At 38.2% G+C, this 16,389-nt stretch overlaps 1 protein-coding gene across 1 annotated transcript in view; it reads left to right on the forward strand.

The window, feature by feature from the left end:
• The first annotated feature begins 1,421 nt into the window (after positions 1 to 1,421).
• The window catches only part of LOC107583297 (ubiquitin carboxyl-terminal hydrolase 43-like), an 86,516-nt gene continuing 71,548 nt past the window's right edge, over positions 1,422 to 16,389 (forward strand). Inside the window, exons 1-2 of the mRNA XM_016269475.1 lie at positions 1,422 to 2,298; positions 7,416 to 7,568. Coding sequence (XP_016124961.1) covers positions 1,711 to 2,298; positions 7,416 to 7,568 — 741 coding nt within the window. The 5' untranslated portion in view covers positions 1,422 to 1,710. The remainder of the gene's footprint in view (positions 2,299 to 7,415; positions 7,569 to 16,389) is intronic.

The following is a 16,389-nucleotide window of genomic DNA, read 5'->3' on the forward strand; positions in this document are numbered from 1 at the left end:
GATAGAATGAATGAAAGAGATAGATAGATATATAGATAGATAGAATGAAAGAGATAGATAGATAGATAGATAGATAGATTGATAGAATGACAGAGATAGATAGATAGATAGATAGATAGAATGACAGAGATAGATAAATAGATAGATAGATAGAATGACAGAGATAGATAAATAGATAGACAGACAGATAGACAGACAGATAGATAGATAGATAGATAGATATAATGACAGAGATAGATAGATAGATAGATAGATAGATAGATAGATAGATAGATAGATAGATAGATAGATAGATAGATAGATAGATAGATAAATAGATAGACAGACAGATAGACAGACAGATAGATAGATAGATAGATAGATAGACAGACAGACAGACAGACAGACAGACAGACAGACAGACAGATAGATAGATAGATAGATAGATAGATAGATAGATAAACCTTAAAGGTCCCATATTTTACACCGTTCTGGAGTTTTTTTTAGGTTTTGATGTCCTTAAGAATATATATTTGCGGTATAAGTACCAAAAACCATCTCAATATATTTTTACAGCTCCTCTCTCAGGAGCTCTGCTGAGAACAGGTCGATTTTGGCCTGTCTAATTAATATTCATGAGCCTCTCTTCTGATTGGCCTGTTGTTTTCTGAGTGACGCACGGCCAGGCCAACCACAGATAATTAGGGTCAGCCGACGTCACAGCGCTAGCTGGAGGCAGCAAAACAAATGGGAAACTGGAGGCGGCCCGTTCAAACCAGTTGTTGCTGTAAAACATAGCTGTAAAATATTTATTTTTCTATGTTATGTAGCTGTAAAAATAGTTGCCTGCTGAAATTGAAATGTATATTCATCTTCATCATTACTAGATAGACACGGTGAGTTTGTCTTTACTATACACGTTAGATGTGATCCACCTCATAGTAACAGTCCTGTCAGATCAGTTTGGTTAAAGTTAACCTTTTCGACATGTTTCCGTGTTGTTGTCGTTGCTCAGCAATGGCATGGATGCGATGTTGTCTGGGGGTTTGGCAAATGGAGTGGGACTGTGGGCGGTGCTCGGGGTGGTGACTGAAGGCAGTGACTGTGTAGTCCTGACATCAACTTTTACGGAAGTCATGATGGTTCGTGAAAAATCACAGCTACTTTATGCAGGCTGTGTGCATTTTACTGAGGACTGACTGTTTTGAAACTTATATGGTAATTACATAGCACCTAGACCTCAGTTATCATGAAAAAAGACAGGAAATTTCAGTTTTGACAATATGGGACCTTTAAAATTCCTCTAAAAAACTGTAATTCCTTTAAAATAGTCAAATCCCTGAAAGGCAATGTAGGCTATAATTCGTACACTGATCACTAGGCTTGCCGTACTGACAGCTCTGCCTGCCCGTCAATCACTCCATCGCTCGCAGCTTCCCGCAAGTATGAAGTTCTAGGAGCGCTCGTGCTTACCGCCGTTACCGGAGAACTGTCAATCATTCGTTCGTTCCAAACCGCCTGCCGGTATAACGCAACGGGAGTTGCCGTTCTGACCGCGCTGCCTGTCAATCACTCCTTCACGGCGCGCGTGAGGAAAATCTCTGCGCTCATCTGCTGCGCGTGAATCCACTGCTGTCCACAATGCTGGATACCGACGCTGCATCCGGTGAGGATAAAAACACTCCGCGTGCTTGAACGGTTTAGTAATCCGGAGGGAAATAAGCAAGAGGTATGGATAAACGCGACAAGAAAGCGAAAAAGGATTCAGGGAAGTCTACGAAACGCACAGGGAAGCTGTTCCGGAGGAAATCATTCAAATCAGTGGAAAGTTTGGTGAGTAAGATCTTGAAAAGTTTGGGGAGCTTGGCTAACGGCGGAGAAACAACCGAGCGCTCGGATGCTGAGGAGGATGATGGTGGGTTTGGAGAAAGCGCACCTTGCGCGGGAAACTCGGGACATGTGAGAAAAGACAACAGCAGTCAGGTGAGGAAAAGTTCCTCGCTTCCCTGCCCTTCCTCCGCGAAAGAGCGACTGTTCTCGCTGTACGGGGATAAAACGCCAGGCGTGCTGGGTCTGAAGAATCACGGGAACACCTGCTTCATGAACGCCGTCGTGCAGTGCTTGAGCAACACGGACCTGCTCGCTGAGTATCTGTGTCTGGAGCGATATAAACTGGATCTGTGTCACAGGGCAATGAACGGGTTTATAAAGATTGAGAACGGTCAGCAGGAGAAAGGAGAGGTTACGGAACGGCTCGCGACTTTGGTCCGAGCGCTTTGGACTTTTCAATACACTCCTCAACTCTCGGCTGAGTTTAAGGTAGACTCAAGTAAACTGTAATTGTTTTATTTTGTCACTGACGCTTTTATCCACTTATTACAGGTACAGGATCATCTAGGCATCCTGTGAAAGTTCCTCAAATATCCCATAGTATTTAAGGAATGTAGCTATACATTTCAAGCTGCTCAAATGCTCTTCACGTTATTATGGGGTTAATGGAGGAAACTAGTGTCTATAAAGGTTCCATTTAAAAATAGATTTTACAGCCTGATGCATTAACTTTTTAAGGCCTTCAAAGAGCATGCAAAATCCTTCATAATTATTATGCATGCATATTTGTGACAAAAGAATGTATTTATTGAGAAAATGTACTTTTAAAAAGTAATGCCATGCCAGATAGCCTATTAAAATGAACTCTGATTAAAATGGTAAAAAAAAAAACTTGGAAACGGTGACCGGACAACACCTAAAATGTACATATCCCCTTATATATTGATTTATTTTAACTTAAAACCTTAGTGTTGACAAAGAAACTCATGGACATGTGTGGTGTCAACTATACATATAACTTAAAATCAGCTCATGGAGCTTTCTCTGGCCAGTTTGTTCAGTATGTGAGCAAATGCGTTCCCACGGGATGATCTCTTCTCAGTAAAAAATAGATCAGGATGAGAAACTTTCCACAGATAACATTATCAGCAGGGTGTAAACTTAAAAACTAGAGTGCACTCTCAGATAAGACATCACCACACTGGATAGCGACCACAAAGTCGACTGCGATCTGGAACGCAAGTCTTATAAAACACTTTCTCACTTTCTCTACTACTAGCGTCATACATTTACTAGAAGAATGATGACAAAAGAGCTTTCCGCTACATTCTTTAAGACCGAGGGGGCAGATGGCAAAAAGCTGAAGGTTTACTAGTATGAATGTTTCACAATGACAGTTACATACGGATTATTAGTTCAGGCTTTGCTTCTACATAAAAGATATAGTCAAAATTGCCAACAAATTCATTCAGCAACACTTGTATGGATCATACAGACATGTATGGATCCATTAAGAGCCTTTGGAATCCTTCCATTCCACAAAGGATTCTTTATAGTCGAAAAAGGTTCTTTAGATTATTAAAACATTCTTCACACTAAGAAAAAAGTTCGGTTATGATATAATCTGCTTCTTTAAGCTCCTCACAGGGTTAAGCCATTTATCTTGAGGTAGGAGTAGCTAAAGAAACTAGCAGGTGGGAGAAATCTAGAAAACATTTCAGTGGAAAAGCGTCATCGAGAGGAGGTGGGAGTGTAGCCATAAGGTAGACCTGATGCTCTGATGGGAAACAGAGGCCCAGTGCTATTCACACCCTACTATCAAAAGTCTGAAATGATTGCCTGGAAGGCTCCCAATCTGGGCTGCATGTTAGACGAATAGAGAATTACAAGAATACTCAAGGCAAAATATAAGGCTGTGCCTACTCAAAAACACATTTAAGGATGAATCTGAATCAAAGATCATCTACTGTATACTGTATTTTGGGATTCTACACAAGACAATAGTCTATTGACTTGCATGTCATAAATTTACATTAGGCCGTCTGAGGCATGATTTGCTTTTTCCTGTTGACAGAGCCCAGAGTATCTTGTCTAGAGATGACATAAATAAACTCTCTCTGCTTCTCAGACGTCTGCGAGAGTTAATGAGTGCCTAACCGCAGATACAGGGATCCACCTATAAACAATCTGCTCTACCCTATAATTTATGCCTCCCACTGCGCTTAACTTAATTTACTTAATATCTGCTGTAGTAAAGTGCAATATATTTCTAATTAGACTAAAATGGACCTGAATTACACAGTGAAAGCATCACAAGTGGTGACTGGTTCAATTATGCCATTGCAAATGCAACCGAAGACCAAAATCTTGTGTAACTGAACTCAAATCAACGAGTTGTTAAAGGGGAAAGGAGCTTGTTGGTAGAGCTGGTATGCGGTTGATGGATGTCAGGCTGGTATTTCACAGATCACAAGGTCGTGTTGTGTATAGTTCCTGACTGATGTCTAGCTAGTCAAACTCAAAGGGGAATGTAGCAGAGTTAATGGCTGATCTGAGTATATATTAAGTCATCAAGTCTACTGTGCCAGTATTGGAAATGAATGAAAAATGTTGTACTCCACAGTGTACTTCTAAAAGTTGATAAAACTAGAAGATGTATGCATTTAAAAATATACATTCTTTCTTTTACAGGAAACCAAAAATTGATGGCTTATCTTGCCAGGAAGGGCATATAGAAATCGGTAATAAAATACCGTCTGAGACAAGAACGTCTAAATTATATGTACAAAAGAATAATAAAAAAAAAAAAGAAATTTATTATGGAAAACCTGGAAGTATTTTTTTTTAAATAATATTAAATAAAAAGTAATATAATATAATAGTAAAAATTGTATTTGTTTTCCTAGTTAAGCTCATAATTAGAAATTACTCATTGTGCATGCAGTGTCTTTAAAATGACTTTTAAAAATCCTTATCTAGTCATTACTAACAACAATGGAAATTCATGGTTTAATATGAAATAGACAGAAAATTGCATTTCCAAATAATTTCGTGAGGTCTAACTCAATTATTTTATCCTTATATTTGGGTTCACTGACGAGATGCTGACCAAAAAAGAAGGCCTTTGAAGATCAAAGCTTTGATATTTTAACGGTCCAACTTCTTTAATACTATTTTTTAATTATTTAATGGATGATAGTTCCGGGTGCTTTTCCTTCTTATAACTCCTGTCCTGATATACTGTATATAAAAACACTGGGATATTTCTCTATATATGCAATACAAAACATTGTTGTGAGAATATGGCTGGGGGATGTCTATAAACTAGTGTTTATTAATCAAAAAGCAAAGAAGACCAATACAATTCATGGTTAGTCTCTCCTTAAAGGACCTGTTTCCATACTAATACTAGTTCATCCTTTTCTGCACAAAACTAACGTTCAAGTCAAACCTCTTCAGGCTGAGCACTCATTGATGAAAGGGAAGCCTTTCTTTATATAATAATGACAGGAATCATCTCTTTAATACCACAGATAATTGGAGGCCTACATTTCTCAAAGCTTTCACATGCGCCAAAGACATTTCACAGGACCAGAATTCCAACATTCTCCACTGTTGACTATATGTTATAAATTAAACATTGGCAACCCTCTACGCACACCTTGGCAATATAATCGACATTGGCTAGTAAATTTTTTTGTTTACCCGCCAAACTGATATACTATTTTACACACACACACACACACACACACGTTTACTTAGCTATCTAAATGGGGACATTACATAGACTTTTATTGTTTTTATATACAGATAGTTATACACTTTTTAACCTAAAGGGTGCCGATTCAGCGTGGTATACAAGACTCTCGCTCTCTCTCTTTGCATGCGTGAGAAACACTGCGCTATCAGTAAAGTGACGGCGAGTCGTGCGCCTTCACACTAGTTTACGGTACGTCAAATACAGGTGTGCTGCGTGCTACACACAGCGCATCCATTGAGTACATGACATGATCCATTGAGCACATCCAAATAGTACAGATCGCTTGACGGAGAGCGAAACTCTCAAGCGCTCAGTCAGCGTGTTTATCGAGTGAAAATCTGTGTTGAACGCCTCACACACACATACTGGCATGTAAAATCTAAGAATTTATTAGCCAATGGCTAATGTTAGATATTATTTAGTCGCCCAGAGTAAGATTTAGTCGCATATGCGAGTGATTTACTCGCAATGTAGAGGGTTGCATTGGGATATATTTTCATTCTCACAACACAAGACTTGTGGCCTTTGACCTCTTTGAGGAGTATATAGCAGTTTCTCTGTCATATGCGTTTAATTAGAAGTTATTGAATAAATTGTTGTTCCTCTGAATAACTCCTTTGAGGGCGAGGCATTTAGTGGAGGAAACCATTCCGAAAACTAGGCTTTTATTCTTTTGAAGATGGATTTAATCTCTGTGACCACATGACCCACTTTCTCACTATATGACTAATGTTAAGATTATTAAGTTATCTCAGTCTGTAGGCCTACGGCTTCATATTATTATCTGCAGTTTGCTCCCAGCTGCTAGATTGCGTTTATATGGTTAATGCTGCTGTAATTAATCTTTATGTCACTCAGCATTAAAGTTATGATTTTAAATTCACCTGACTTTCAAGACGTCTTTAAATGATGTGGCCTTCAAGTCATGTTGTAATCAAATAAGTCTCTTTTGCTCAGCAAAGCTGCATTTATTTGATAAACACTACAAACAAAAACAGTAATATTGTGAAATTTTATTGCAATTAAAAAATTTTTTTATAAGAATATATGTTAAAATGTAATAAATTCCTGTGATGCAAAACTGAATTTTCAGTATCATTACTCCAGGCTTCAGTGTCACATGATCCTACATAAATCATTCAGACATGCTGATTTGCTGCTTAAGAAACATTTCTCATTATTATTAATGTTGGAAAGTTGCGCTGCTTAATATTTTAGTGAAAACCATGTCAACCATGTTATTTTAAGGATTACTTGATAAATATAAAAGTTCAAATGAACAGTGTTTATTTGAAATAGACTTTTATTATACGTCTTTGTCACTTTTGAATTAAAGTATAAATTTCTTTAAAAAAAAATCTTACTGAACCCAAACTTTTGATTAGAAACATATTGAATGAAAATAAATGTGCAAATAATATTACTACTGTAAAGCAAACCAAAAAAACTGCTGCTGGTATCTGCCAATGCATTTCATAAGAACTTTTTTTGTGATCCCAGATGTGATAATTTACACAGTTGTTGTCATGATCAGTAGTGAGGCGCATCATTCACTGTATAGCAGAATGCAATTTACATCCTCCATCTGTTCACTATCGCATCTCAGTATCTAACGAACTGTCTGTTGTGTGTCAGATCCACTGATTATTATTCAACCACTCCAGGATTGGTTTTTCTAGAGATTCACTGGATAACTCAGCATCATATACATGGAGTGAATAACTAGGATCATGTTTAGTTGGATCATGTTTAGGATCATATTTAACTTTTTGTGTTGTCTGTTTATAGACAATCTGATACTACTACTACTACTACTTGTGTGACCTTTATCTTGTTTCTTGTCCAGATGACAGTATCTAAATATGGTGCACAGTTTCGTGGAAATTCCCAGCATGACGCTCTTGAATTCCTGCTCTGGCTTCTGGACCGCCTCCATGAGGACGTCAACTCATCTTCAACCCTCCCCAGTGGGAATAACAGAAGCAAATCAAGTGGCAAGGTAAGAACAAGTGTGTCTTAGAACCCGCCCTGAGCTTGAAACAGAAATGATGCAACATTCAATCTCAAAAATTGGCTCAAAATTGGATTTTTTCCTCACATTATGATATATTATTAAACCCCAAACCAAATATCATCACCTGAAATATCTGCAATATGAGGATTCACAATTATTTTGCAAAATAATATAACACGAGTTACCAACGGCTCTTCTAAACCCCCATATGGCCAAACAGCTGTTACCTTCACCATTACAGTGACATGGCAAGGTCAGAGAGTCTCGTCTACACACCCCTGCCACCCGTAAACAACACATCTGTTTATGAAATATGGAGATGCATGCCAAGCCCCATAGCGTGCATTGAGCTACAGTGGTCTTCTTGTACGTAACCTTGGAATTGCCCAGATGAATAGCTTTTCACAGTGGCTGTGATCTTCACAAGGCGAGATTCATGGGGATTCGGGCTGAAATTGATTCGAAACCCATAGTGTTTCGCTGGTCTACATGTGTGCGAAGGTTTCCACTCATCTTGGACCTCAAATGGAGCCACATCACCATGGCAGCAAGTTGCAGTAGCCTCCGCAATTATTGCCACTCCAGGAGAAACATGCACTTGTTGTTTATTACATTAACTTTACACTGCATATAAAAGAGAAATCTAATTTTGTAATATCAAATTGTTTGGAAAAAACATCTATTTACTCTTTGAAATTAGGGCAAGAAGAGTTTCATACATTATCCATTATTACTGCACCTTATCTCCACTGTTAGTGTTTAAACACAGCAGAGCCCCAATAATGGAGAAGACTATTTTCTTTAATAAAGCCACTGCCTTATTTAGAAACCTTTTGTCAGGCAGTTTCAAACAGCTGGAGGACAAAGGCATATTTTTCTCCATGCACTGTGCTAAGGATGAACATTTTTTAAAAATCGGCTTTCATGCCAACCATCAGAGCTCTTCTTGTCTGAAGAAAGCCTATGCTATTTTTAAAATCACAAATGTAAGCAGCTGAAGTTTACTGAACATTACAGGAGCTTTGATTGGTGATGGCTTCTGAGGTCAGATGAGGTCTTTTGGCAACAAACATCAGAGATTGAAAAGAAGCTAATCACCACTATAAAGTATGGAGTTGTTGTCTACCAAATACATTTTTTTTTTAATTAAATAAATAAATAAATAAAAAATAAACATAATATCACAAATTGTAGCCAAAAGAACAAAAAAGAGTGAATGATCTGAATGTATGCATTTTGTCATTTATATGATGCAGCACAAGCCTAAAAGAAAACACGGTTAATCATTTTAAAAGCTTTAAAAAACATATTACAGTTTTTCTCGATTGCTTAAACACTATAACTGATTCATTTGGCACAATTTTCCAAACCATTCATACAGTTCTCGAAACAAAGACATGCTTCTCAAAACTTTGAACACATTTCACTTGTTTTCACACGTTCCAATTTGCTCAGTGTTTTCTGCAAAACTCTACAAAAGAACGGCATCATTTTGCACAGGTTTAACCATGTTCTCATTTAGAAAACACAAACACACAATATAACTACCTCAAGAATCACAAAATGAACACAAATAGCACACATTTATCCACGTGTGATCATTAAGTAGCAAAACTGATGACACACCAGTCAGAATCTCAGGATGATATGAACAAGAGCACAGCTGATGAAAATAAAAACGAAGGGGTTGAGGTCAAATTTAATTTGTTCCTGATGAAATACAAAGCACTATAGCTGTGCATGTTCTTGTGCATGGAATGAGCATAAGGAAAGCTGGCCTGCAGGCTCATCTACAGAGTTTTTACACTACTTATACATTACAATTACAGTACATAGTAGCAGTACTTCAGATGAGAGAACTTTCACTATACTTTGTACTGTAAATACTGTAGCACACACCTTCAAACTCATAACTGTTGAATTGATTTGTAGCCAAGTACTTCTTACATGTATTTGTGCAGAACTGAGAGTCGACTGTCTAGGGCAGGGGTAGGCAAGTTCGGTCCTAGAGAGCCGCAGTCCTGCAGAGTTCAGCTCCAACCCTGAAAAAACACACCTGAACAAGCTAATCAATGTCTTCAGGATTACTAAGGCTATATGTAGGTGAGTTCTTTTTTCAGGGTTGGAGCTGAACTCTGCAGGACTGCGGCTCTCTAGGACCGAACTTGCCTACCCCTGTAGTAGCAGTACTTCAGATGAGAGAACTTTCACTATACTTTGTACTGTAAATACTGTAGCACACACCTTCAAACTCATAACTGTTGAATTGATTTGTAGCCAAGTACTTCTTACATGTATTTGTGCAGAACTGAGAGTCGACTGTCTAGGGCAGGGGTAGGCAAGTTCGGTCCTAGAGAGCCGCAGTCCTGCAGAGTTCAGCTCCAACCCTGAAAAAAGAACTCACCTACATATAGCCTTAGTAATCCTGAAGACATTGATTAGCTTGTTCAGGTGTGTTTGATTAGGGTTGGAGCTGAACTCTGCAGGACTGCGGCTCTCTAGGACCGAACTTGCTACCCCTGGTCTAGGGGATGCAGAGAAAATATTTTGTCAGAAGACTAAGAAACTGCTATAGTATAACAAAAAAGGATATTACCAATACTGTAATGCAACTTGGCAGAAGATGCTGATTTTTTAAATTGTATTTATTGCTTTACAGTAACTGACAGTATATTCCAATGCATTTGTATATTCAGTTGTTTGGTTTTTGAACTTTTATCTTCTAGTGCTTTTCATCTACTGTAAGATCACTTTACAGTAGTGTAATGAAAGTAAACTTTTCTTAAAGTTTATTGCTGAATTTTACTGTATCTGCACCCCTCTATTTATGCTGCATACTGTAACAAACATTGACTATCAAAATGATTCCTGTTTCCCAAAAGCAGGTTTTTGTAGCAGTGTTTTGAATTGATTTTGACGGATTTTGGCTATATTTATTCAAAGAAGGCGTATGCGTGTATCTTTACAGAAGCAGCACTGAGAGCCGCTTCAGAAACGTGCGTCGCGCGGCTGGATTCTGGAATAAACACAAGCATTGTGGCCGCAATCAGCTTCAGTGGCCGTATCAGAGACACACTGCACCACAGACGTGTGCAGTGTAAATTGTCTAAGCATTAATGGTAGGGAAAGCCCCTTATACTGGAGAGCAGCCACGTATGATGTTTTCTTGGAGGTTATAGTACATTGAAGAATGATCATATGGCTTTTTACATATACACCATGTGACCTGTAAATGCGAAAAAGCCATTTCCATTGCAGTTTTGTGAATTATTTGCATTGCCTGAAAAACCACCTCATGCGAGCGTAAAAACTTTTTTGCGATATATGGGCGTTTTTGCGAAATTGACGCATTTCCATTTAGTATTTTCAATTCGCAATTTCAATTTGCGCAATTTGAGGGGTAATGGAAACGCGCCTTGTGTGTTGCTTGTGGACGTGTAATGGCTATAATCAGGCTTTGTTAAAAGGGCAGTTACAGATTACAGTAACTTCAAATGCTGCCTCTGCTAATTTGGTGACCCTGCTGTTTATCTGTTACTGAGAACAAAATGCTCTTTGGTGTATGAAACATTAGAGTTTGGAAATCACCTGAGTGAATTTGGGTAACATTAAAGCCATTCAGTGTGAAATAGAGGAGGGTAACAGATTTTGGTAACCTGTTATGCTGCCTTGTCGGAATTGTTGACCTTGCTGTATATCTGCAACTGTTCACATCAGAGCAAAATGCTTATTGGGATGTAAAATAGAGGAGGTTAGACATCACCAGAGTGAATATGGAGAACATTACAAACATTCTGTGTAAAATAAAGGCGAGTAACAGATTTCAGTGCTGCCTTGTCAGATTTGGTGACCCTGCTTTTAAATAGTTTTTCTATATAAGTACAAGACGGACGTCTTTGACGTCGTAACGTATCATTACTTTGCTTATGAGAGCCGCATTTATAATACTGCATCACAAGAAGTTAAACTTTTAACCAGAGGCGGACAAAGTACTCAACTCCATTACTTGAGTGAAAGTACAGATACTGCTGGTCAAATATTACTCCATTACAAGTAAAGGTTCAAAAAATGCTGGGAAATCACTTGATGTAGCCCTACAAGAATGATTACTGATAAACTGTCTGAAAAAGAAAGAAAGTCACGTTATAGAGAAGGAAAAAATAACCCACTGACTTTCAAAGCTGCTACATAGCAACGACTTTCTACTTCGAGTACCTTGATAGAAATGTAGTGGAGTGAAAAGTACAATATTTGTCTTTCAAATGTAGGGAAGTTAAAGTTATAAGTTCCCAGAAAAACTAATACTCAAGTAATGTACAGATACTCAAAAAGTGTACTTAAGTACAATACTCAAGTAAATGTACTTAGTTACTGTCCGGCTCTGCTTTTAACCCCTGTTGGGACCCCTCTCTGATCAGTGTCCCTGGATTCATCCTAACTTTCCCCGACTTTATGCCACCTCTTTGTATCACCTCTGTCTTCACAACAACAAATCAGAAGTTATACATTACTATTACTCATTTCATAGGTCCCTATTATTGTAACTTTTAAAAATAAATTCTTAAATTGTTGAAGTTCCATGAAATCTAATTATTCTTAGATCTAATTATGCATTAGATAAAAAATTGTATTAAACCAATAAAGGAAAGTACAGAAAACAGAAAACAGAATTTGGAAAAAATAAAACTGAATTCACAAGGCCCTACATTTTTTAGTTAAAAAATGTGGTCACACTTTATTTTAAGGTCCAATTCTTGCTATTAACAAAGCATTAACTACAACTTTTGCCTCAATAAACTATTCATTTGCTGCTTATTATTAGTAAGGTAGTTGTTAAGTTTAGGTATTGGGTAGGATTAGGGATGTAGAGTATGGTCATGCAGAATATCTGCTTTATAAGCACTAATAAACAGCCAATATGTTAATAAGCCATGCTAAACTAGTTAAAAGTGAGAATTGGTCCCTATACTAAAGCAGTACTAAAAATTTAATAAATTGTTGACATGGTATTGTTAATTATTAGATTATAGACATGCTTTTGACATAATTTAACCATTAAAACTAAAACTTAAAACAAAATGTATTTTATAGTGCCCTAAAACTGTCAGAAAATATTACAAATCAAGTAATTCAGGTAACACTTTATTTTAAGGATCAAAATGTACCTATTAATCAGTTGCTTATTAGCATGCATATTACTATCATATTGGCTGTTTATTAGTACTTATAAAGCACATATTAATGCTTTATTCTGCATGACCGTATTTTAGATCCCTTAATCCACCCCATACCTAAACTTAACAACTACCTTACTAACTATTAATAAGCAGCAAATTAGTAGTTTGTTCAGGGAAAACACTTAATTAATAGTGAATATGTGTTCCCTATTCTAAAGTGTTACCGTAATTAAAAAAAATGGCAAAGGACAAGTCACCCAAAGTTTTCAAAAAATAATTACTGACATGGATGATTAATGACATTCATGACGATGAAATGACATTACAGAATTCATATTGAAATGCTGGTGATATGTATTGTGTGCACACTAACTTAACACTTAGAAGTGTGACATCCCATTGGCTTTTACTAGGTAAATGGCTTTTAGCACACAAATGTTTCTGCCTTTGGCACCATGCTGATTGTTTCTTTTTCAACTCAACAGCGCTTGAATGGATATCAGATGTGGTTTGATGTCATTGGTTTTGTTCACTAATTAATAATTTGGTTAGTGACACAAATTTGAAGCACTACTTAGTGAAGAGACTTTGATTTTCTGTAAAACAACTCGTGTAATCATCAGTCTGGTTGCGCAGTGCCGTACTGTCTCTAATTGATGATCTTTGTGTTTATGTGTGTGTTTGTGTCACGAAGCGGTTCAGCTCCTCTGGCTATGCCTGTGGCTACAGCCCGGCTTATTATCTCTGAGCAGTACTTTCATCTACTTTCATCTACTTTCACATTTATTATTTTTCCAACAATAATAAATGTGTTGGAAAAAGCGGTTGAAAGTGAGAGGGCGTTTATTTTTTGCAGAATTTATATGAAAATGCGCACACAGACAAGATGCCAAAATGAGACGAAAAGAAAAAAATTGCAGTCTAATTCTGATCTCCACTTTGGCCACCCACCCAGAGTTCTCTGTTTCCGTCTCGGATTCAATGTATTTGGAGTCAGGCTCAGGTCACAGGGATGGTGGGTGCCTCAAAATGTCTCATTTATGAGTCAGTACACATCCTAGAATGAGCGTGACCATGCCAAAAACTCCTCCATACCAGCAAGTGTGAAGACACAGCCAGAGCCCAGCGGTCATTTTCAGACTCACTTTTAAAGACATACATTATACATGTTCTAATGGAGGTTGGCAAGTGCATGCCTGTAAACAAACAGTTAGATCTATTTATTTCACTTTCTCTCTTTCCCTCTCTCTCTCTCTGACCCCTAAGCCACTGATTTTTGACATTCCCTTCACTGTGTTTACTGGATATTACTCTGGAAACAGAGCTGGTGTGAAGCCATCTCTCAACGGAATGAAAGGAAGCTTTTGTGAACAAGTGGATGAAAGAGGTGCTTGTTCCGGACATATGGACTGAAGGAGAGCGATAGAGAGAGGTGCAAAATCCCCCCTGCAGCCCTCATATAGGGTTTAAATTAATTTACAGTGATGTAATCATGATTGGGTCCAAAAGTCTTACAATGTTACACTTTCTCATTAATTAGTCTGGCTGTTTATCACAGTAACTATCACAGTAACTAATGATGGCTATATATAATAATGCAACACACACAAATTAATCAATGATGGACCACACATGGCTTCACTAGCCTTAAATCCAGGTTGAACTGTAGGGCACACCTGCTAATAAACAGTAAAATAGCAGAACAGTCTTGCATAACTGCAAACTTGTATAAAAGAAAGTATGAAGAAGTTTGTTTCTACTGAAGTTTTTGAAGGTAAGACTGTTATCGTCTCTGCAGGAGTTTTTGAGGCCATGGCACTGAAAGTCAAATTTTTCAGTCCTAGTCTAGCAGTGTAACACTAGGTCGTGCCACCTGCAGATGTTTTCTGTGGACTCATCATTGGAGTATACACATCAGTAATGGAGATGAGTCAGAGTAGAGGAAGCTGCTGGAGGACTTCTGGTGAGTGGAAAACCACCTGCTGCTGAACATCTGCAAGACAAAGGGGTTGGTGTTGGATGTCTGGCATATCAGGGAATTTCTGAAACTACCCAGGGAGACAGTATGGAAGTAATGCAATCCAAACTACCTGAGCAAAGAAATTCCAGAGCGAGTTGTACAGTCTGTACTCCGGCACTTCTTTATTGGCATTGACATTAACATCCATTGAATCTTTCCATTTCACACATTTTTTTATTTGAAAAATGCTCTTTAGATTATTTAAATATTCTTCACAAAAAATGGTTCTATTAAGAACTGTTTACTGAAAGGTTCTTTGGAAAACCAAAAATGGTTCTTATATAACTCTCTTTTGAAATCTTTATTTTTAATCTTTATTTTTCAGTGTAAGGTGAGCCTTTCGACTTGGCAGCACACTGCTAGAGATGTTCTGCTAGTGCAGGGGTACTCAACAGGCGGCCTGTCTGCATTCATTTTGTGGCCCGCGTCATGCTGAAGATTAATGCATTTTTATTACAATTTGCGCTCTAAATATTAGGCAGTTAGATTTTTTTTTATTAAATGTATACAATCGCAGTATTAAAAGCTGCTCGATCTCTGCAAGTGCTGTAACTAAGGGGCTGTTTACACGACAACGTTTTCAGCCAAAAATGGGAAACTTATGCGTTTTGCCTGTTCGTTTACACGACAATGGCGTTTTGGGGACTGAAAACGCATATTTTTGAAAACGAGTTTCAAAGTGCAAGTTTCAGAAAATGCCACCGTCATCATTTCCTTGTACACACCCAATACGGGAATCTTTGAAAACGGTGACGTCATGCGCATGCGTAGTACGTGTTAGGTATGTAGACATGCGCAGTACATAGGGGCGCTGTAAGGGGGGGGGTTAGGATGATTCTAAGGGCCCGACGTTGGAGGGGGGCCCACCGAGGAGGGAACGCGATTTAGAAAATGCCACCGTTATCATTTCCGTGTACACACCCAATACGGGAATCTTTGAAAACGGTGACGTCATGCGCATGCGTAGTACGTGTTAGGTATGTAGACATGCGCAGTACATAGGGGCGCTGTAAGGGGGGGGGTTAGGATGATTCTAAGGGCCCGACGTTGGAGGGGGGCCCACCGAGGAGGGAACGCGATTTCTACCGAGGGGGACCCCCCCAACCCTCACCCAAACCCCCAGAACGCGATTGCGATTTCTACCAAGGGGTACCCCCGCACACCACACTAGAGCCCTGCACGGGCCTCAACTTTAGGCCCTAGCCCGGCCCTGGCCCGAGATGCTCAGGCCTTAGCCCGGCCTGTGTCCGACAGCTTATCAGAATTACTGGCCCGAGCATATCTTTGTTTCCCACTTCTCCCAAAACAGCTTCTACTACTGTTTCAGCTATTAAAATTGTTCAGTTTTGTATGTAATGGCAAAGTGATTATATTTTGTTTCGTTTTTTTATTAAGTTAATTTAGAAAAACGTTTGGAGCATTATTTTGTTTGTTAAATATAAGTTTTAGTTTTTTTTAAAGTAACGACCAAGCGGCCAGAGGCAGACAGTGAGCATATGTTTGATCAATTTAGCCTTCTCAAATCATCACAACTTGCCTAAAATAAAATCTATAGATCTAAAACAGTTCAAACATATAACAATGTTTAAATGTTAAACCTAGATAAATG

This window comes from Sinocyclocheilus grahami, unplaced genomic scaffold (genome assembly GCF_001515645.1).
Source record: "Sinocyclocheilus grahami isolate Dianchi unplaced genomic scaffold, SAMN03320097.WGS_v1.1 scaffold52.1, whole genome shotgun sequence".
Lineage (NCBI taxonomy): Eukaryota > Metazoa > Chordata > Actinopteri > Cypriniformes > Cyprinidae > Sinocyclocheilus > Sinocyclocheilus grahami.